We start from the raw sequence: 24656 nt of genomic DNA, 5'->3' as shown, positions 1-24656 counted from the left end.
TCATATTAAAATTTTACTGTTTTGTAAGTTTTGTATGCTTCTGGTGGGATATGTTATGGAAGATTCTCAATGTTTTACTTATCTTAGAACCACTTACTTGTTCACTACCTTACACCTTACCGACTAGTCCAGGCTCCATTCCCCACTATTGATGTCTCTTTCTTGGCTTACCTATCAAGCAACCTCCAGTTGTTATGGCATTACCTTCCCTGCATGCAAAAAGAAGAAAGTTGTAATAGAGTCTTTCAGTGTCAGGCTGCCTCATATTCTGCCTAAGCCACTGAATGACTCTGCTGTGGCCACTTCTTGTTCCTCAAACCACCCATCTTTTTTTCTCCAAGTCCCCTTAGTGTAGCCTTTTCAGCCACCAAAGACCAGGGGATAGCCACATTATCTGAGACTGTGGGGATGTCCTTGGCTGGCAAGGATGAGCCACTTCATTTGGCAAAGATGGGGAAGTGGAAGCTGGTGACCAGTGTGCCTGCAATGGATCTTACAGATTTCACGGCATGTATGATTAATGAGAAAAAAAAAATTTTAGTCTCCTGTTTTTTTTTTTTTTTTTTTTTTTTAGTGAGGTAGGACCCATACCGCTTAAACTATTGCAACAGTGATCTGTTAGAACATCTGCTGTTATGGTAATCTTTACTTACACAACTGTTCTTTCACTTGTAGTTGTACTTTTAGTTCCAGTGCTGATCACTTGCTTATAGAACATGATTAATTTTTCATCACTTTGTTTGCATTTATTTGAAAATATCAGCTTTGACGTTCTACATTAAGATCATTGTTGCAGTAGCCAAAGTTGAATTGGTTATACCCTGCCAAGGATATAACCATCCAGACAGCTTTACAACACTTAAAGATACCTTCCATGTACCCTAACTGCCAGGATCCAAAGCAGAGATCTGTATGAGTCAGTTAGAACATGAAAATGTTCAGAACTTTCTTGCCTCCAAAGTGTGCTCCACCTGTGGGCTTCGTGAAACTGACAGTTGGCTAGCGGTCCTTCAGGATTGGTCAGATAAGTTCCCTTTGTGGAAAAATCTTCCACTGAATTATTTTTCTGAGGAAATAATGTGTTTTTCTATGAAAACATATTTATCTTTTGCTAGTAATTTTTATATAAAGGAATGTCTTTACATGTAAAGGGATATTTTTTAACTGAGAATGATTGTACTACGTTGCCACATAGAATAATTGTGTATGGGGCAGTATATTATAGTTTTGAGATACCAGTCTGGGATTGGCATAATGTTTAAGGTATTTATCTCACAGACACAAAGTGCAGGGTTTGATTCTCACCTTTGTGGAAAATTGCCTAGGCTTGGTCCTTTAGGGTTGCTGGCTTAATATTTACACATGAACCATTTATTAGAAAGATTGCAGTTGGAGAAGAGGATTAAGACTGAGAGCTGTAGTTTTTGTGGTACAAGGTATGATTCCACAGCCCTCATTTGCCTATTGTATGACCTGCAGCAAGTCACTTAACCCGATATTTAAAAGGGGTAAGGTGTGCCATAATGGTTAAGGTCTTTGTCTTATAAGCAGAAGGGATAAAGTTTGATTCTGACCTAAAGTTATTGGCTAGGTTTTAAATAACTTTTCAATGTAGTTAGGCTTGTATTCACCTATAAACCTATGACATTGTCATTAAAAATCATTACTTCAAATCTTGACTTTGATTGTCACTTGCCTACTTATTCATGCAAGCTCTGCTATCTCTCTTATTGGTACTCTTTAGCTGAACAATGGGTGTCCTCATGTCTTCCTTCCTTCACCCATCTGCAAGAAATATATTTCTTGGGATTCTTGGATCTGGCTGGATCTATCACCACCTCAGCTGCCAATGCATGACTCTGCTGTGGCCAAACTGGATTCCTCAGACCACTTATTCTTGCCTCCTGGTCCCTCTGGTGTAGTACTTGCTAACAATAAGGACTGAGAGATAGTCAAATGCTCTGCAGCTATTTGTTAGTCATTGCCAGGCATGGGAAAACCACTCTTGTCAGTCTCAGGGAAGTATCAGATGAAGGTTTACTACTTCAAGTTTGTGCTTATTTCCTGTGGTAGCATCCTTGCCATGGGTCAGTCTTTTTCCAGGGAGTTTCTCAGGTAAACAAAACAAGGGGGTATGTACTGTCTGCTGTTTTCTGTCTATCTTTCTCTTTCTCTTTTTGAATAGGGAAACTTTAATGGTAATACCAAAGGAATTCCTGCTAGATTTTTTTAGTTCTGTTTCTTCATTGACTGTTAATAGGAAAATAAAAATATTTCCCTCTTTTTCTGTCACTAATGACCAGGAAGAATGTCATGGACTGGAAAGGGAGTGTTATTCTTTAGTATTTCTCATTAAGCCGAAGATTCTCTTTACGAAAAATGTGTTTCTTCAACTTTCCTTCCAATGCACTTATCTTTTTATGAAAGATATGGCTGGGAAAACAGATGTCTTTCATTCCTTCTGATGGGAATATGCTTGTATGTTTTCCACCCTTTCCATTGATTCACAGATCCTTCTAAAGATTCTCATGGACTCTCTAAAGATTGTGATGGTGGCTCCCTTTTGGCCAAGGCAATAGTGGTTCTCCCTTCTTCTGAAGTTGGCCAAGGGAAATTATCAGAAGCTGCTACACAGACTGGATTTACTCACTCAAGACAGGGTTGTTTGATACACCCTAACCTGAAAACACTTCCTCTAACAGTCTGGACGATATAGATCTGATGGTGTCAATCTTTACTCAGTCCTTGACTGTAGGCTCTGTTCCAAGCCTCGGAACAGATTCGTCCATTATGCCAGCTCGCATCTCCCAAAAACTCTCGAGCTAGGCACTACCCATAATGCTCTTCACCAAATTACCTCAGGTCTTGTTTGCTGCTTCATGATGCCAGACATGTTGAACCAATCTCTTGAGCCTTGACTATTATTTAATTGTAAGTTCTTTATATATACATATGTCTCTATTTTCTTTATTTTCCTATATCTACCTGCTCCTCTATTCCTTCAGTGTGAGTGATATTTTTCTTATCCTATCTACCATTAGGTACTCTAAAGTACCATTGTTGATACTTCTCCCCTCTTACCCTTGGGTAGTCTATATTACCATTGTTGGTAATTTTCTCTTCCTTTCTTTTCTTTCCTTCTTTTCTTCCTTTCTAAAAAAAAACCCTCTTTCTTTATCTCTGAGTGTGTGCATTTGTGTGAGTTAAGCCTTATTTTTTACTATGGCTGAAAATCTGCTAAGGGCACCTCTGGTTTAAGAGAGGTCAAAATGTGAAAGAAAATTGTCTAATTCGGATGGACACACCTTTTGTGTGTATTGCCTGGGTGCTGTCCATCTTCAAGAAGATTGTGCTATCTGTCATGGTTTCTCTGCCAGAACCCTGACAGAGCATAAAAATAAGTTAATCTTAAAGGAACTTCTTAAAGCTGAATTTGAAGAAGCTATCTCCAGTTCCAATACTCGGTAGCGCTGTCACCTCACAGTAAGATGTTGTCCTGTTCGATTCTCAGCTAAAGCTTCTTCTGTGTGGAGAAATGCATGAATGGGCATACCTTTGTTGAAGGTTGTGCGTCAGGGCTGGCAACTCAGTATGCAAAAATCAACTGCCAATCATTAGCGGACTGGAGTTCCGCTGTGGCGACCCCTAACTGGGAAAAGCCAAAAGATACAACATCTCCAGTTCTAAGACTGAAGTCAGCTCTTCATCTTCTTCTTCATCCTCATCTAAACTGAAAATTGACCTAATTCGGTTCCAACAGTTTCCTCAGAGCCACCTGCTAAATTGACCAAATCTCCTATGGTGCCAACTGTATCTTCAGCACCGGTAGGTAAAGATATTCCTCCTTCGATACAAACTTCCATGCAGACATCTGAAGCTTTGGTATCAGCCGAATCCTCGGTACTGAAGCAGCCCTGACTTATTACTTTACCAAGAACATCATATTCTCCCTCAGTGGACCCATTTCCTGACCATCCACTGAGTCCTTTTCTGGAACTACGACTGCCAAGATTTCCTTCACCCTCTATTTGGTCCACTAAGAGCTTGTTCAAGTCAGACATTATGAGACTGGTGGAGCACCTCCTAATGGCGAGGGGATTGTCTGCATCTTCAGTTCCTAGCCATGTTGGCTCTGGAATTGTGCATTCTTCGACACCCATTCAGATTCCTCCTCCGACTCCAGCCGAGTTTTGGAGCCCCTGGTACCGAAAATCCTGGCTACGACTGTTTCTGTGCCGGTTAGAGCTCCTCCTCTGCCACCGATAATTGCCTTGAACTCTTCTGGTTTGTCAGAACTGGAGACCTGCCGAGGTCAGGTCTTCATTGCTGGTTCCAAGGGCAGGGTTTGACTTTGTTTCTTTTGGAGCCCTCCATGCCCCTCGGGGCTTTGGCATATGTGAGCTCGATGTGGACTTCTGCCTCAGAAGCAGCTTCCTCGGTGCAGGGTGGGACCACGATTCTGAGGGAGTCGTTTTCAGTTTCTGGCTCCCATCCTTCTATGGGGGGGGGGGCTATGTTTTGAGCTGTGGAGAAGGCTTTGTCCATTGTGGACTTAGTCTATACCATCCCTGACCGGCCAAGTAACATGTACATCTCCTTGACTGAAGCTTTCAGCAGGCTCTTCCATGGGACAGAGAGCACAAAAGCCTCAGGAATAATCCACCCTGGTGATATCTTCTTCGGATACCTCTCCAGCGCACCCTATTATTTCATAAGGACAGGGTCTCCCTCAGGATGAATCCTTCTTTTTTGCCAATGGTTGTTTCAGAGTCAAATATCAATCAGACCTTACATCTCCCAGTCTTTTTTCCTAATTTTTCCAATAAGGTAGCATACTGTCTGCACTTACTAGATGTACACAGGCAATTACGCTTTTACCTTCACAGAACAAAGGACATTAGAAAATCTGACCAGATGTTTGTTGCCTTTTCCACATTTTCCTTAGAAAATCCAGTATCTAAGGTTACCTTAGCTAAATGGCTTACAGACTGTATCACCTTTATTTATCACTCAAAGGGACTTGACCCACAACGTCCTGTGAGAACTCATTCAACTACAGCTGTTGCAGCTTCAGCAGTTTTTCAAGCTACAGCTTCCTTAGACGAAATTTGTGTAGCAACTACATGGGTTTCTCCTCATACCTTTATTACTCATTACAAACTGGACCAGGTTTCTAGGGGATGTGCATCATTCGGTTCGATGGGGCTCAGGAATATTCTTTCGTGAGACCTCCCAAGATTCAGGTAGCTAGGGACTGTGTCCCACAGTCAAGGACTGAGTGAAGATTGACAACATCAGATAAAGAAGTTATGTCTTACCATAACATTTCATCTGTGTCATTGATCTTCACTAATCCTTGACATTCCCAACCTCCTTCCCCCTGCCTAAGACTCTTAGTGGACCGAATATTCCCAAAGACTGGCTTTATAATAGGAACACAGATATGGTCTCATTTATTACTTCTCATCTGTCACTATTATAGGCAAACTCAATCTGAGATAATTTGGTGAGGAGCATTATGGATAGAGCCTAGCTTGAGAATTTTTGGGAGGCCCGAGCTGGAATAACGGTCGAGTTGGTTCCGAGGCTCGGAACTGAGCCCAAGTCAAGGATTAATGAAGATCAGCAACACAGATGGGACATTATGGTAAGACATAACTTCTTAGTTTTAATGCCATTTAGGTACTCATTTCTGAAGAATATGCAGCAGGTTCTAAGGAAGAAAAACAACCAGCTACTAGAAAATCATATATGTATAAATGGCAAAGATTTTCTAATTGGTGCCACTCCAAGAACCAGGACCTTTTTAAGGCCTATATGTTCATCATTCTCACTGCCTGGCATATGTGTCCCGTGCCTGCACAAACACCTACACTGGCAGCTTTCCAGAGCACAGAATCTCCTCCTTTGACTCTGTGATAGGAAATTGGCCAAGCCCCTTTCAACATGGGAATACTAACCCCGTCACAGACAGCCATTTTTCCAGCTGAATCTACTCAGCAGCTTGCTTTAGTGGATTACAGCTTTTAGACTCAGATAAGATCCCTTTGGGATCTTACTTTCCTCATTATTATTGTATACTTTTGTTTACTTTCTGTTTTATTTATTAAAAAATAATATGTGTTAACTTTTTTTTTAATATACTGGCTATTTGCTACTGCTGTTAATTCCTATGGGAATTCTAACATTCTCATGTATCGTGTATGCTTATTACTGCTTTTAAGCAATTGTGGCACTTTTCTAAGATGTTTTATGACTTGTACTGAGAAAATGAAGTTCTGTGGTGTTAGTTGAACACTAGTGACTGTTTTTCAGCATGGCGCTAAGAGGCTTATTATTTCTTTTGTTAATCTGCTTTATTGTGAAGTTCTGACAGGAAAATATTACATTTTCCACTTTTTCTTCATTTTATTATATTTACTACTGGTTTAACACTGCTATGGTCATTTTTTTGTTAAATCATGATTTTTGCAATTAGTTTATTTGCATTTTTCTGTGGAGATTTTTTTTTCATTTCTAACAAGGGTATCTATAAATAAAAGGTTATTTGTGCTGCTTTGAAAGGTTTCTATTTGATTTAAGAGATACAGCTAATGTTTTGTTACTCTCTGGATAAGTGAATTTTATTTAGTATAGTGACTGTGTGTGTTGTTTATTGCAGTGTGCAGATTGTAGAACAAGGCTTAACAGAATGTAAACAGTTTCTGTATTTTTCTGCGGTTTAGCCCTGTTTGCTGTGTAGGAACATAGTTTATATTTTTTTTATCATTGCTGCCATACGTTAGCTTTAATAGTATCAGTGTATGATTCTGGCTGATGTTTTCTCCCCTGACCTGATGAATCTTGACACGGTTGCTCTCCCCACCAGTCAAATCCAATTGCACTTAAAAAGAACAAAAAACTCAACAAAAGCATGCCTCAGCCTATGGTTTATGAATCTGTTGTTGCATTAAGTCTGCCTGCAGCCACTTACCGTTTTCCCTGTCACCATATAGTATGAGCCTGCAGCCCTCTATGGTAAAGGGGTTAAACACATCCTCCGCAACTGTTCCAGTGTCTGATTAAGGTACAGGAAAATAAAACCCTTTAGGGGCACAAGAAGTGTGGGAGAAGAGACCCCTTGCCAGGCATAATACTCTGGCCTCAGATATTTTGTCCCCTAATGTCATTCATAGTGAAAAGAAACAAAATATCCACCACACATCAACCAGTCAGGTTATTACCATGTATAGGGATGATTTGGCGTCCTTATCTACGTATGTTTTACAGTCAGCTGATCTTGGAGGCTGTGCTCAAATCTGAATAACTATGGGGATGCATTCTTGAGAAATCAGTCCAATACCACAAATTTTGATGATAACTCAGATGCATACAGTAGCGAATCCTTGGAGTCCATCCAAACTGATTCTTCAGACGGTGAACAGGTTAAAAAATTCAAGCAAGGATTCACCTTTCCATAGATGCTAGCTAGGTTTAAACATATATTACATACATACATATATACATACAGATATTTCAAGCACGGGCATTAATGCTCTTCTAGCTTGTCAATATACCAAAACACTTGTTCCCATGGTAAGTGTCCAGGCTGTTCTTAAAAATATCTAAACTAGTACTTGCTTTAATGTAATTTGGTTTGACTGAAAGCTGTACCAGAGATTGGCAGAGTTTATGATCTTATTGAGGATGTGATTCCAAATGTTTTGGCAGTTAGTCCTCTGTTGCTGGCCTTAGAAGATGTCTCTAAAACTGCTTGTAAAACCCCTTTGGCTAGTGAACCAGTACCTTATGAAGAAATACAAGGTGTTCACTGATCTTTCAGCTCTCATTGCTCCTCTGTCAACTGACCCAGCTGTAGTTTCTCCAGTTGCAAACTTTAACAAAAGTGCCTTGGCTTCTTCTAAGCCTTCACTGCCAGATAAAATTGGCAAATGGTTAGAGTCTCGGCGGAAAAAAGTTATCTCAGTCTAGTAAGCAAATCTTTAGAATTTTAAGTTATTGGGGCTTCATGTGGAAGTTTATTTTGCAATGTGCTTAAAGTTTAAATGACTTTGCTGTAGCTTTACCTGCTGAACAGAAGTGTTATATGAATTATATTGTTACTAATATGACTCAGGTTTTGAAACATGCTTTGATGAATATTTGAGGAATATCTTGGAAGGTGTGGACACAATTTTTAGGAATGCAGCCACGTCTGTTCTATTGAGAAGGTTTGCTTAGTTACATAACCAGAATTTTTCCAAGAATTTAAAAACAATAAGATTTTGAATGCTTCTTTAAGTTTTTTTATTTTTGGCCCTGGTGTACCCAGATTCTCAAACAATGGGATCACAGGTGATGCAGGGGGTATATAGAATATTTCATATTTACAGGTTTTCTCCTAACAAGGTATCAAACTTCAAAGAGCAGAACAAAAAAAAAAAACTCCAACCTAACAACAGTCAGGGTACCAAGAGGAAATGGCAAAGGGATAATGCTTCCAAACCAAATAAAAGGGTTTCCTTTCTGAAAAAAGATGTCTTCCCTGCTAAAGAATGACTATGCCAAGACTCAGAGCTTCCTATTCTTTCCTCTTGTCCCTCCTCCCCTTTCAACTTCCCCCAGGCTTTAGGTTAGCCCAGTAGTGTGGCCACAGATAGTCTTGTCAAGACTATCAATAGACAACTGTGTGCTGAGAAAAATTAATTGAGGATACTCTTGGCAGTGGATTGAATATGCTCCTTCTTTCAGGGAAATCCCCCCGCACCTTCCAGACCAGACATGCCTGTACACTCTGATTCTCCTTCACAAGTTGCAAGCAGGGGTTATATAACTATTTCCTGAACTATGAAAAGGAAAAAGATTTTACACCAGAATATTTTCTGGTACCTAAACAGAGCTATCACGAAGACTGGTGTTAGATTTGGTGTACCTAAATACCTTTTTGAAAGTGTTCATATTCAGAAAACTCACCCTGCAGACGGTCCTAGTCCTTTTTCCAGACCACAGTTCATGGTGACTTTACATATGAAGTATGCTTATCATCACATGACAGTTAATCCCAACTTCAAGTTGAATCTATGAATGTCCTGCCTCACACTCTCACACAAAGAGTTATCTTCCTGCTGTGTATGACAAGCACACAAAAAAGTATGGCCTTTATATAAGAAGACATAGTCCTGACTGTAAAGAACATTTACTGGAATTTCCATCTTCAAGACGCTGCCTTAACAAGAGAGTTTCTCAAAGTTATAGGCCTCATGATATCAATGATCCTCATGACACTATGAGACAGAATCCACATGAGAAAGAGTCAGTGGTGCTTTTGGACCTAGCACCAGCTTCCCTTGGAATTCCAGGTACCAGTGCTGGATTTTGCAAAACAAGAGTCACAGAGGTTGAAGGATCAGATGTCTCTCATTCCAGACCCACCCTTTTCCCTTCAGACCATAGCGCGATTTAGCGCGAGTTTGCGCGGAGCTGCTACTGTTGCACACTAGGGCAGCGCCGGTTAAGCAGATTTAAACTATTAGGGCTACCTAAATTACACTCTTCAAATTTTCCCTTAAAACTACCTTCCTCGAACTATACTACTGATCTAATCAGCGTATCCTATAACTAAAAAGATCATCTCTACTTGACTCCAAGTAGACTATTCTCTATCTGTTAAACCCAGCACTTGCTCCTACAGTACTTATTACCTTGATACGGCACTCTTGTCATAGATAGTACCCCAAAAGGCAAACCCCCATTTCTGTCACCCACGTCCCCGGAATCTTTTTCAAAGTTTTTGTCTATTCCTTCTAGCATGTCGACGGATCAGTTGCTAGTGTCCTCTCCTGCTCAGCTGGTGAACCTGAATTTTGAGGCAATGTTACAATTGCCTCATGTACACAGACAACCCTCTCCTCCTCCCACAAAACACAAATACATGCGAGAGATGCAACTATACGGCCAAACTGGAGGCTGAGCTCTCTCAACATAGGACTGGCAAGACCAGTCAGGAGGAGAAGGTTACCACACACACTATAGACCCAGTCTCACATAGTACCATCACAACCTCAAATCATACACATAAACACACAAAGACATACTCGGAGGCTCTGAACAAAAATCTACCAAAACAGCAGAGGCCACCTAAGCAGACACCCAAACAACCACCACCTCAGAACACAGCACCTGCAACACATAGACCTCACAGTCAGAGTGTCAAACAGTCACAGCCCTTAAGGCCAAACACAATGCCAGACACACTAGTCATTGGTGACTCCATAGTCAGACACACTGACGTTCCGCTCACCAGACTGAGTAAGGAGAAGGTCACAGTAAGCTGCCTGTCGGGCGCTAGAATCCGCCACATAACGCAAGCACTCAGGTCTCTCAACAGCAGGTACAAATATGACTCAGTCCTTGTCCATGCTGGTGTGAACGACCTGAGACGTACCTCCTTGGACTACATGAAAAGAGACATTGAGGAGCTCTCTGATTATGTAGCCCAGGCAGGTATGACCCTGACCTTGAGCAGTATCCTACCTTCACCAAGAATGATGCCACAATACAGAGATAAGATGATCAGCTTTAACAATTGGCTTAACCACTGGTGTCATTCAAAGGGGATCCAGTGTCTGTCTGCCTGGGATGACATGCTGGACAAGCCACGCTGCTTCGCAAGGGACGGCTTGCACCTGTCACCCTGGGATTCGGATATTGGCAAAGGCTCTTGCCACCCCATAGTGCCTTTTTAGGCAAGGCTCAAATTCTAAACCTACCACCCTAGAACACAAAAAAGGAAAAAACTAAGGGTAATGCTGCTCAATGCCAGAAGTCTAAATCTCAAAATGCACGCACTCGAGGCCCTTCTCAATATGGAGAACATCGATGTCTGTGCTGTGACAGAAACCTGGTTCAAGGCTCCTGAGAGCACCCCAGCACTATCAGGTTTTACCTCATATCATGCGTTCCGGCCCCAAAATCCAGACAATACCAAGAAAGGAGGGGGGGTATCCATATTCATCAAGGACACCCACACCTCAAGACTGGTGGAAACGCACGATGCATCGGAGACCATCCAGGTGCAATTAACCATAGGCAAGACTGCTCTGCAAATTGTAGCATGTTACAGGCCACCTTCACAAACTCAGGAACCTCACATGGCTTTCCTGAAAACACTAGAGGGGATAAATGTATCACCAAACACCATCATACTAGGTGACTTCAATTACCCTAATATAGACTGGGAACACTACTCAAGCCCAAACACCCTAGCCCAAAAGTTCCTGGAATTCATAAACTCAAATGCCATGGAACAACTAGTCACCATCCCCACAAGAGGAGATAACATACTTGATCTCATCATCACGAACATGGGAGCACAATGTTCAACACCGGAAGTATACCCCTCACTGGTGAGATCAGACCACAAACTAATCTCGCTGGAGGTCCTCATCCCACCCCACCTGAAATAAAAAGACCACAGTAAAACTTCTCGAAGCCGACTTCACACTTCTAAAGACTAGTGTGGTCTCCTTTAAGGCCCCGAGGCGGAAAACAGTACTCAAGCCGCTGAATCACTCACAAATGCCTTCTACCAGCACCTGCAGGACTGCATGGATAAGGCAATCCCAAGCAAAACAAAGACTCTCTGTACCAAAGGCAAGCATCCACTCTGGTGGACCCCAGCCATAAACAAACTCTACAACAAAAGGAGAAAGCTACTACAAGATAGAGCAAAATCCTTAAAAGGTAAGACACCCTTGATCACTATAAGTAAAAACTAAGAGCTCTCATAAAATCATCCAAAGCAAATTTTGAGAGAAAAATAGCTAAAGACTCAAAAGACAATCATAAGGCATTCTTTAGCTATGTTAGAAACCTGGGAGGAAACTCCCAGATATGCTCAGAACTAGTCAAAATGATGTGAAGATTACTGATCCTACAGACATTGCCAACATACTGGCTGACAGGTTCAGTGCAAACTTCTCCCCTCCCCAAAAGGAGAGATATCTATACCAAACGATTGCAGCCCCCAAACATTTCCAACGCCCAAGTTACAACTGCCCTCTCCAAAGCCAAAAACACAGCATCCATGGGACCCGACGGTGTCCCCGGCTGTGTGCTCCACGAACTCAATGAGGAATTAAACACACAACTAGGACAGCTATTTAATCAAAGTCTTACCTCTGGATATGTACCCAGGAGTGGCGACTGCAACTGTGGTCCCACTTCACAAAGGCGGTGCTTCCACCGACCCTGGAAATTACCGCCTATTAGCTTGACAAGCCTTATCTGCAAAGCCATGGAGAGGATCATAATGGACCTCATAAATAAAGACATAGGGAATTTGCAGACCTTGGATCCAACCCAGTTTGGCTTTGTCAAAGGCAGATCATGCCTTTTAAACTTGGTTGACTTTTTCAAACAGTCACCAAAGCCATTGATGAGGGAAAGGCAGTCCATACAGCCTACCTGGATCTGGCGAAGGCCTTCGATACAATACCTCACTCGGGTATCATTGAAAAACTCAGCAGCTTAAATGTTAACCCATACATCACAAGATGGGTTGCAAACTGGCTGAGTGACAGAACCCACAGGGTCAGAGTTGCTGGCGCCATGTCAGACTCAAAGCCTGTCACAAGTGGGGTCCCACAGGGCTCAGTCCTGGGCCCACTCTTGTTTGGCATCTACTTTTCCAAGTACAAGCAAACACAGGAGGGTTATGGCTGACAAAGTTTGCAGATGACTGCAAACTGGGAGCCATAGTAGAAAACACATCTGACACGGATATCCTTCAGAAGGGTCTCACAGAAACGGATAACTGGTGCCAGAGCCATGGCCTAAAGTTAAATGCCAAAAAATGCATAGTCATACCCTTCGGGAAAAACAAGGTTACCCCTAGCTACCAAATAGGTGGCAATCCACTGAGCACAGAAGAAGTTATCAGGGACTTGGGGACCCAGGTTGATTGTAGTCTGTCATTCGACACCCATGTAGCTAAAGTAGTTAGGAAGACCTTCTACATTGCCCACCTTATCATGAAGGGATTCTCATCTAGATCAAGGGAGGTCATGGTCTCCCTTTACTCATCACTCATCAGACCAATGATTGAGTACAATGCCCAATTCGAATGTATCTGACCCGACACTTGCAGCAGCTGGAGAGACCACAAAAGTTCCTCACCAAAAGGATAAAGGGTCTCAAAATCTGTCCTATGCTGCCCGACTGAAAGAACTCCAGCTCTATTCAGTCGCTTACCGCTTGCTCAGAGGTGACCTTTGCCTAACATACAAGGCCATGTCAAACCCAGATTTGATGAATATGCTTCACCTCAAAAAATCTAGATCCACCAGAGCCACAAGGGCGGGAGACTTAAACCTCGACACGGCTATTAATAGGACGTGCTGGAGGGATAGATTCATCACCCAAAGACTCCCTATGCTGTGGAACAAAATCCCGGTATATGTGAGGCAGAGCACCTCGCTGGCCATGTTCAAGAGAAATCTTGACCAATGGATGGGAGATCGCAAATATACCCCAGGGATTACCTCAGTGTCACTGCTCGACAGAGGCACAGCAAAATATTGGGTATAGTTCCCCATACTTAAGGGGTGGCGTAAGCCACAAAACGATGGGCTAGGCTTGTAAATGCCCTCGGGCAGATAGCCTAGTATGAACCTATGAACCTATGAACTGTACAGAGGAGTTCAATTGCAAGGCAAATGGGGCCCTTCAGATGCTGTAAAGCACATATATCTAAGAGAAATGTTAGCAGTAATTCAGACCTTAAAAGTTCTTCACCACTTATGGTCTCTAGGTCCCTGTTATTGGTAATGGACAGAACTACAGTCATGTGGTACGTAAGCAAACAAGGGGGTTCAAGGTCATACCCATTTTGCAGGTTGGCAGTGATGGCCTGGGAAATCTCTTTACAGTATTCTCTGGCAATTCAGGCCTCATACATCCCATCACAGCAAAACATAGTGGCAGAGAGCCTATGTAGATCAGGGATGGACTTCAAGGTAATTCTGAAAATTTAGAAAGAATTACAAAAGATCATTGTGGTAATCTCGTTTTGGTCAGGCAAAGTTGGTTCTCTCTTTTAATAAATGGCCCAGGGTAATCACCATAACCTTCCTCACAGACTGGATCTGCTCACACAGTATCAGGGGTGAGTGTAGAACCACAGCTTAGAGCAACTGCTACTGAAAGCCTGGATGATTCTATCTTCATACCTTTTAGGCACTTTTTCCACGAGGATGTGCAGCAGGTATTGAATGTGGCAAGAAAACCTGCAACTAGAAAATCCTATTATTACAAGAACAAGAGGTTTTTCTAGATAGCGCCTAACCAATATCAGAGGTCCCAGTATGGTGTTTACCTCTTGTTTTTGAATTATTTGTTTGAGCTACCCAACAATGACTTATCTTAGGCATCTTTCAAGGTGTATCTTGTAGTCATCTCAGCTGGTCTGCCAATGGAGTCTCCTCTTTCATCTCTTTCTAGTTTATGAAAGGAGTGTCGCACTTGAGACCCTATCAAAATCAAATTCCTTCTCCATGGGATCTTAGCTTTGTTCTTGAAAATTTGACCTTATCAAATTTTGAACTTGTCTTTCGGGCTGATTTGAGGTTCATCACTTTGAAAACTGTTTTGCTTAGTTCTCTGATATCCGCAAAGTGAGTCTCTGAGCAGCAAGCTGTCATGGTGGGCCAGACTTATCTGCTTTTCCAGAAGGATAGGATTGTTTTACACAGTAATGCTGCTTTCATGCCAAAAGATTTTTTTCTGAATTTAACCAGAATAAGACCATCAATCTACCAGTTTTCTCTCAGGAACTAAAAACAAGGGACAGAAAATTCTGCATAACTTGGATGCACATAGACAGCTCAGGTACTACCTAGACAAAACTGAGCCCTTCAGGAAAGGGACTAAGATAGGTCAACCTATCTTTAAGCAATTGATTGCTCATTGGTTGTTTTCTGCTATTGTTTTGTTTTCTGTTTCTTCTACTGTGGTAAATCTATTCTAGGCAAAGTTAAGGCACATTCCACCAAAGCCTTATCCTCTTTGGTGGCAAATTTGAAAGGAGTAGACTTTAGAAGTATTCTAGAGGGAGACACCTGGTCATCTGTTCACACCTTTAAAAACACTACAAACTGGATATTTTACTTAAGTTCCACAGCAGCCTTTGTAAGGACCATTTTCCAGGGGCTTCTGGATCCTTATTCTTCATTCTCCCACATAGGGTAAGGTTTTGGCATCTACTCATATGTCAGTGAGGCAGTGCAGATGATGAACACAGTACAGATACATAAGTCCTACTTACCTGTAACAGTAGATGTTCAGGTTTCACACACCCTCAGTGGCAGCACCCATCCACCTTCCACCATATTTTGCATATTAGTCTGATGGTACCCAACCTTGTTCTGTTATTGGTTGGCTTTGGTTATTTGTGTTGGTGTTTTATGTCTTTGAACTGGTTGTTTTTAGGCAATTCTTGGTTCCGGTTCTTCTTGTTTTGTCCTTCTTAGCACTAAAAGCCTGAATAACTGTTTGTCTGCGATAGGGCTAGACTTCCCCTGCTGGGATGAGCTTAGCCAATCCCCCATCACAGACAGTCAAAGGGGGGGGGGGGGTTATGAGCTCTGGAAAGCTGCCAGTGTAGGTGTTTGTGTAGGCACACCGAGGCAGTGTGAAATTCAAACGTCTTCTGTTACAGGTAAGTAGGACTTACATGACTGTACTTTGCCTCTGGTTCTTTTTTTTTACATGAGTAGTTATCCTTTGGCCTCAATTATTCCTCTGTCAGAGTTTTTTTTGCCCCCCCCCCCCAACTTTTCCTCCTGTCCTCAAGTGAAACAGTTTGTGAAAATGTTTTTTTTTTCACATCCATTCACCTTAAAAAACAGTGGCTCCTCTTTGAAATCATTATGTTACTCTATATTTAAAAAAATTGACACATCTTCCTTTTGAACCAGCTCATCAGGCTGTTTTTGAGCTTCTTAATATGGAAACTTGTGCTACTCATTGTTCTGACATCTGGGAGAAGAGTATCTGAGTTATAAACTCTTGTGGTAAGTCAACCCTGTCACATTTTGCATAATGACTGGGTTTCTTTGAGAGCTAATCTTTCTTTCTTTTAAGCCTAGTGGCTTCAGTGTGTACTTTAAGCTATTCTTTTCAAAACCTAAAACCAGGGGAAAAATAATTATTTTTACTTTGGATGTCCTACAGGCAGCTCAGATACTACTTGGATAGAAATCTATCCTTCCATAAAGCTAATCAGTTGTTTGTCTTCTGTGAAGATAAGAAAAAAAGACAAGTGTCAAGAGACAAGTTTTAAGATGTCTTATGCTTTTTCTGATATGGTAACCATATCAAGCCACTTCCAGGCAGGGTTACAGCCGATTCTTAGAAGGGCTTTGTTTTCTAGAGACAACAACGTAGTCTTCTGAGCATACTTTTATGAAGCACTACAAACTGGATTACTTGCATGCTTTGCTAGGACCATTTTCCAGGGGCTACTGTATGCTTGCATTCCTTCTTTCTCCTCTTATGTTTATAAGTAATGTTAATCTAGTCATTTAACTTAGGCTACTGCAATAGAGATTTATGTAGAACACTGTACAGATGTGTGAGTGAACTTGCCTTGACAGTAGATTTTCTGATTGATCACTTTTGCAGTAGCCATCCCATCTCTCCAGCTCTGTCTTAGTTTTTTTTTTCGTATATTCTGCTAAGGCACTGATGTATATTCCTACATGTTATTATTTAAATTGAGAGTTTTCCTAGTGTTTGTTCCTTTAAGGGCTGTAGCCTTCCTTCCTGCACAAGAAGGCTCTGAATACTTACGCATTCTAACTGCTTTTTATATGGAAGCACCTAGGGTGCATAGAAGGTGCCCTTAAGGTTTGTAAAGCTTGCCATCTGGTTATTTTCCTGGCAGGATATAAGCCAAATAGCTTAGGCTACTGCAACAGTGACCAGTTAGAACATCTGCTGTTATGGTAAGTTCCATTTACACAACTGTATATGATCTTTTGTCTATTGTAACCTCCAGAGCTAAACCTGGAAGTGTTCCATTGGGATCAGTTTAATACTCCACCTAGCAAATGAAAATAAATAGACAAATAAATATACAAGCAAGTATGCCTAGAACTGACTTGATGAGGTACTGAGTACATGAAAGCTGGCTGTTAAGGCAAGGACCATGAGAAGGAGCTGCAGTACACTATGATGACCAAATAGGCATGGATAAGTACCATGTCACTGTGCAGGACATGGTGAAAGGAATGGTGTTAGGCTCCTGTATTTTCTTTATTCAGAGATGTACATTAGGCTTACATCTTATATGACTGACTACTGCGGCACTACCAGAAAAGCAACAAGACTGGACAGGACAAACAATCTCTGAAAAAAACAATTGCAAGTCCTCTAAGCTTGTTTGTGCTGTGCCCTTTAGAAATAGACCACCTGCAGGTCAGCATGGAACTGACTACTCAGCTGTGCCAAGGTTTCAGGTTTACTGCACCATAAAGTGTTTGGTAATGCCCATGTAAGCTAGATTCCATTATGCACTATCCTTGCCCTTAGTTTATTATTGCATCACGCACCCTAATACAGGGGCACATCGTATATTCAGTGAAAGTGGTAAACTTCTAAAAACTGCATCTACTCCATTTGTATAGCTAGTGGCAAACATTTAAAAATAGCAGTTAGTCTGTTTCCTATACCTTCTTCAAAACCCGCCCCATTCATACTCACGCATTTTTGAAATTCAGATCTAGTGTTTGCAAACCAAAGCTTAATATGGTAACAAAAATAGACACACATATATCTATGTCTATTTTTCTGTCTGTCTGTCTATCTATCTATCTAGCTATCTATCTATCTGTCTGTGGATCCCTATGAGTTGATCAAAATCTCAGGTAAGTGAGCATTACAAGTTCAAGTTGGGAAATCAAAAACGTGCAAATTTGAAAGGAATAGGGATTCTATTGTGCAAGATCATGGTGCAGCAGGATCAGGGTATTGCTCCTTTTCCCACTCTCAGAACTGGTATTTATAATTAGCAGAAGATGGAGGAACAATGGGCTTGCCCCCCTTGCAAAATGAGGGTGTTCTTTGTGTTGCCATTACTTTTGATTTTTGATCTTCCCAGCTCATTCTTCTAATATCATATCATATCAGGTCTCCAATTATAACCAGTCTATTATCTATTTGACCCATGGATGCCAAGAACACATAATACAGGTTATAATTAGTGAGTCTTAACCAAGATTCATCATACCATATGGAGCTTTATCTGTTCTGGTTTATCTTCAGTTTCCCAAATTGAAATTCCTCAAGCGTTAACTGTCCAAAACACAGGATGTCTAGGAAATTGAAATTCCTCAAGCGTTAACTGTCCAAAACACAGGATGTCTAGGACACAACACCATTCTGTTTTCCATGGGAAATTACTGTCAATGCAATTTCAGAATGTGTACTGCCAGTGATGCCCTTCCTTTGTGAGTTTTCTACCTTCTAAGAACTGAAACAACTTCAACTCGCTGGACTCAAAGTTGGTAACAAAATAAAATACATGTTCTCTGTGTTTCAGAAAGACAGTGCTTATCTGATATGTTTTTCACATTAAATTTGGTTGTTTCCTGCACTGACTATGTTGTGTTCTTTTTTAAGATTTCTCCCTTTACGTTGGTGCAACATGGAGCTGATATATATAAATTGGTGGGGGAGGTACATGGGGCAGTCCCCCTGCAAAAGGCACTTACCCTTAACTTTTTTGCCCTTCTGTGTTTTTGAGTCATTAATTTTCAGTGTTTCTGATGCTCGATGTTTTCCCTTTTGGCATTTCATAGTAGAACCATATGCTACATATACTACCGGTTACAGAAAAGTAAAAGTGTGGGGGCGTGAAATGTTTTACTGTCTTACAAAGACTTTACCAACAAGAAATAAACAGCGAATGGCACCACATTCCTCTGAAGAATGAATGTCTTTAAAAGCAGTTAGAGACTTTGTTCTGCCTCACTTTTTGTTTATAATTGTGGCAAAGCTAACAGCTTTTTAAGCTGTTGTACCTTCTGTCTCTATTGTTTTACAGCCAGCACTAACCACTGTCAGTCTCCAGCACAAGACCTGATTTTAACACTGATTAAGGGTATGTAACAAAAGTTTCTGTACCTTTCCAAACTCAGAGAAGTGCTTGCCTTTTTCACTTCCAACTGCTGAGGCACTCAATGCTCCACATACCTCTATCAATATAGAATGTACTGGGTAGTGCAAGGAAATGTAAATGTGGCTACACATTTCTCATTATGCATTATATCAACCAAAGTACTAACATAATTTGTTGAGGATTGCTGAGGTTTGCCAAAAGTTTACAGATAACATATAGCTATAGAACTCTGTTCAGGAGAAGGGAGTTAAGGAAAAATAATAAACCATCCTATTAAAATAAAAAAAGAAAACTGTATTAAAGGTTAAGTTAGAAATGACTATCAGTGATATATATATATATATATATATATATATATATATATATATATATATATATATATATGGAAACACTTCACATAATCGAATGACTGAAATCTCGAATTTCATATGGTCGAGACCATATGATCGAGATTTCAGTAAATCGAATATGTATAGTGTTCAAAAATAAAAGCGAGGTTTATGTTTTTTTCTTTTTTTATTTGTTGGTTTCGCTTCAGAAGTTCGAGTTTCCGAAACTCGATCTTTTGGTTTCGGTTATTTGCAGTTCGAGATTTTGGTAATGCGAGCTTCTGAAGTGAATCTATATATATATATATATATATATATATATATATATATATATATATCAATGACTCTGATGGTACTAAATCATTAACTATCAGTGATTTACATATGTTTATTATCAGTTACTCTAATGGTACTAAATGATTAACTGTCAGTGAAATACATACGTTTATATCAGTTACTGTAGTGGTATTTCTGTACTAAACAGTACATTTGTATGAAATTACTTTTAATACCTTTTAAAAAGAGGTCCTGTCTTCCAGATGTTGGTGTTCCCAACACATCCTTTTGGTGGATCTGTGATATTTTCCTTTTCAAACAATTCGTGTACTGACTGAGCCACCACCGCAACCGAATCTCGTATGTGGGCAGTCTCATTTTTCCCATTTATTAGTTGTAAACCAATTACTCCTGTCACAAAAAACACCAAACACACAAAAAATAAATTCAAGATATATACGATTTACAAGAAAAAAAGCTTCCCTGCATACAAAAATGTACAAACAGAAGCTGTATCATACAGTATCTCTGAAAAAATGAGTAACAAAATGTGATATGTTGAGGATTTATCTTAGTAAATCAAATGTTGAACAAAAGGGGGTCAGTTTTATATGGAATATTGAAGTATAATGGGGCACGTTTACAAAACTGTTAACCTGACAGAAAGTGCATGTATTCGGCAGAAATTATGTACTTACCACCTTATACCAGAAGGTGTTCCAAGTATATGGAAAGGAAGCCTGCAGTAAGCACACTTTTCAAACAACTACACAAGGCTTGGAGCTGTCTTGCATCACACAGAGGAATATGAACAGGCCCTAAAATACTTTCAAGTGCAAAATTTGATACCCTCCATATTGATATTCATCAAAAATCCACCCTGAAAGCAGTCTTAATAATTTTGATTTTTAATAAACTTAAGTAAGACATAACATACAGGCACAATGGCACAGTGAATAGATTTGTTGCTGCACAGCAAGAGGTTCCCTGGTTCACTTCTTAGCTGAGCTGCCTTCTGTGCAGAGCCTGCATGTCCTCCCTGTGTTCATGTGGGTTTCCTCCAGGTGCTACGGTTTCCTCCTACATTCCAAAGACATGCAGTAGGTGTATTAGACGCTGTAAATTGGCCATAGGTGTGAGTGTGTGGTGTGGAAGAGCTACAGCGACAGGGCTAGTGTAAACTTTGGCTCTAGATGATTGTCATTGTTGAAGTAACACCCCAAGCTCATGTAAAAAAAAATGGGGAAAAAAGGGGTTGTGGATGGATGGATGGATGGATGGATGGATACATATATATGGTATAGTGGTACTAAGACTTATTGTTCAGGAAAGCTCTGACTTTTGCAAGGCTGTGATGTAATTCTCAAACTTGATTCCAAATAATAGAGTACTTCACAGTTCTATCATGGACGTCCACATTTCCATTGAAACTTCAAGGTGGATAAGTGTAATTCTCAGAACTTTTAAAATGTATCTGATTAAGGGATATATATGTATGTGTGTGTGTATATATATATATATATATATATATATATATATATATATATATATGTATTAAGTCACTATTTTTAAAACAGCAAGATAGATTGAAAGGGGATTATCACTTTTGTATTCCGGTACTATGGAATACAGTAGAATGGCCAATAAATTTAAATAGTTGAAGGGGAGTGATTTCACAAAATGATAATTTTGTGCTTACTCACACAATCCAGTGAAAGCAGAGAGGAAATGAGATATATGGTCAAATTAACATAAGAGGCAGGCAGCTAGAAAGACAGTGGTATTTAAGAACACAACAGTGACAGGGTGGGAGTAGGGAAAAATGTCTGAGTGACTCACAAGAAACAGAGCTGTGGTGTCTTTTGAAGTTTTGATATGCAGTTAAAAGCAGAACACAAGCAAAACACAAGGTAAAGAAAACAAATCACAGCACTCAAAATATAAAAAGGCAATAAACCAATACAAAATACAACAAATAAAAAGCAAACCAACCTTTCCCTCACAGCAAAGTGTGCAGAATCTGGGTGAGCCTTTCCAATAAAGCTCTGAAATGTTTTATTTTACCCCTTAAATAGAAGGTTTAGTTCCTAGCGCCACCCCCTCAGTTCACAAATGATTAACCTTAAGTGACCTCTTCTATCGTATGTATGAGTCCTTAATTGATCAGTTCTAATTTCTGCCTGACTCACAAGAAACAGAGCTGTGGTGTCTTTTGAAGTTTTAATATGCAGTTAAAAGCAAAACACAAGGTAAAGAAAACAAATCACAGCACTCAAAATATAAAAAGGCAATAAACCAATACAAAATACAACAAATAAAAAGCAAACCAACCTTTCCCTGACAGCAAAGTGTAGTAGAGTCTGGATGAGCCTTTCCAGTAAAACTCTGAAATGTTTTGTTACCCCTTAAATAGAAGGTTTATTTCCTAGCTCCACCCCCTCAGTTCACAAATGATTAACCTTAAGTGACCTCTTCTATCTTATGTATGAGTCCTTAATTGATCAGTTCTAATTTCTGCCTGACTCACAAGAAGCAGAGCTGTGGTGTCTTTTGAAGTTTTAATATGCAGTTAAAAGCAGAACACAAGCAAAACACAAGGTAAAGAAAACAAATCACAGCACTCAAAATATAAAAAGGCAATAAACCAATACAAAATACAACAAATAAAAAGCAAACCAACCTTTCCCTCACAGCAAAGTGTAGCAGAGTCTGGGTGAGCCTTTCCAATAATAACGTTTTAATATAAAAAACATGTCGTCTTGGTATCTTGTGTACCAAGCGACCTTACCTTTGAAAAGTGGATTTGGGAATAAAAATGTTCTTTCCAAAAAAGCCATGATGGCATTAGCAAAACTAGCCCACATGGGGACCCCATAGCAACACCTGATTTCTGTAAAAAATAATCCCCTTTAAACATGAAAAAATTGTTATTCAAAACAATCTCCAACAACATGATAATAAGATCTATTTCTTGGCCTTCAATCTGCTTAATAAGTAGAAAGCCATGTACTCATTCCAAACCTATATCTTGAGGTATAACTGTATATAGATCTTTTATATCAACAGTCAAAAAATTATAGGAAGGATCAAAAGGTAAATCATTGAGGTGGTCCAGGAAGGCCCAGGTGTCACAACAAATCTGTTTTTCTGTCTGTAAGGGAACTTTTAACTTAGAGTCTACCCATTTGGCACAGGCATATGTGATGGATTTATGGCCATCAATAATGGGGCGAAATGGGGGTCCATTAACATTCTTATGGATTTTTGGAGTTCCAAAAATAACTGGAGTAAGGGGCGCAGGCATGCTCAAATATTGATATGTGTCCATAGAAATACTGGCGTCAACAAATAGATCACTAAGATGGGATCTTATACATGCATACACCTGATTCAATTCATTCAGTAATACTTTTTCATAGTTATTACTTGTTAGCATGCTATATATTTTCCTATCGTACTCAGTTTGGTCCATAAAAATGATGCCTCCTCCCTTATCAGGTTGCATGACCTGGATGTTATGAACTTTCAGCTCTTGTAATATTATTAGTTTGCCCTTGCAAAGTATTCTGATTGTCAATCATAGGTCTATTTATTTATTTATTTATTTATTTATTTAAATTTGTTGACCGGGAGTGTCCGACTGGACGTGGGTCCATTTTCAGCGGAGGCCCGGGGAGAAAAGCTCCACAGTAAAATAAACAGACAGTAGTTACATTGGATTACATAGTGATTAACAATTTAACATAGAAATTACTTACAACATATTTACAGATGAAGAACATAGTACATCAGTAGACAACTAGAATCTTTATCTGTGAAGTACATAACAGGCATTAACAAATGTAACAATGAGAAGTTCCTGCTGTATAATAAGTACTAGGCTTATGAGCTTCATGGACTTCATTAATTTTCTCAAACAAAGCCAAGGTCCCTTGTATTGGGGGACTGAAAACACTAGACACTTTTTCATTATTTGTAATACTATTGTTTTTACCAAACATGACATTCAGATTAAGCTTATGGACAAAAAGTTTAAGGTCACAAATAGTTTTGGCTATATTAGCTCTACAGCTGGGCACAAAATTAAGGCCTTTAGCCAGAAAGTTCACCATTGCCTGTGTAACATCGATGGAACTATAATTATAAATTTTAAAGTCCCCTTGATCACTTTGATGGATAGACAGTTTGTTAAAAGTAGTAACAATAACTACCTCTTGCGACGTACATTCTTTCTCTTCTGTTGGTTGTTGGGTCGGTTGTTGTAAGATCCCTGATAAGCGTTCTTGTTGTCGGCCTGGCGAAATCCCTGTCTGTTAATGTTTTGTTGATTATTTGTATAATTCCCATTCATTGTATTAATGTTCACACTATGCTGGCGTTGATTTGCCATGATGCGTTCATTGCGGTGGGCAGTTTGAAACTGGTTATTTGTTTCGAGTTCAGCAGCGGTGACGTCATCAGATTGCAATTCAATCTGATTTGCTGTTGCTATGGGACCCGTTGTGTTAGGGGAAACAGTTTCTGGTGGATCTGGATAAGCATTATTTTTCTCATAGTCCAATTTATCCCTCCATAACTTGTGAATTTTTGTGTGTGTGATCTTTATAATTAGGGAATCGATGCTCGAGAAAATCCTTCTAAATTCAAACTCATATCTGTTGAATTCTGGATCTGTTTTTATTTCTTTATCTTGTACCTCTAATTGGGCTTGCAATTCCTCCATTTGTTTATCATATTATTAATACTTCGAGGAACTCAAGTCCTTGCCGGTTAAACATTTCTACCAAGTATAAATGAAATTCTGAATTTTTGATAAGCCCAGAAGGGTACTTCCTTTGCCTGAGCCCTTTTGGAACTAATTTGAATTTAATACATTCCTTGAAATAAAGGATTTC

General features: G+C 39.9%; 1 protein-coding gene across 6 annotated transcripts in view; it reads right to left on the bottom strand.

The window, feature by feature from the left end:
- Positions 1-24656, bottom strand: part of GRIN1 (glutamate ionotropic receptor NMDA type subunit 1) — a 2709836-nt gene that overhangs the window by 1995541 nt on the left and 689639 nt on the right. For all 6 annotated transcript variants that reach the window (XM_044058780.1, XM_044058779.1, XM_044058782.1 and 3 more), the window contains one exon: positions 19998-20172. In XM_044058780.1, coding sequence (XP_043914715.1) covers positions 19998-20172 — 175 coding nt within the window. The remainder of the gene's footprint in view (positions 1-19997; positions 20173-24656) is intronic.

The sequence above is a fragment of the Protopterus annectens genome, chromosome 16.part0, assembly GCF_019279795.1.
Source record: "Protopterus annectens isolate FY-2018-M chromosome 16.part0, PAN1.0, whole genome shotgun sequence".
Taxonomy (NCBI): Eukaryota; Metazoa; Chordata; order Ceratodontiformes; family Protopteridae; genus Protopterus; species Protopterus annectens.
The sequence above is the reverse complement of the archived record's forward strand: the minus strand, read 5'-3'. Positions and strand labels throughout refer to the sequence as shown.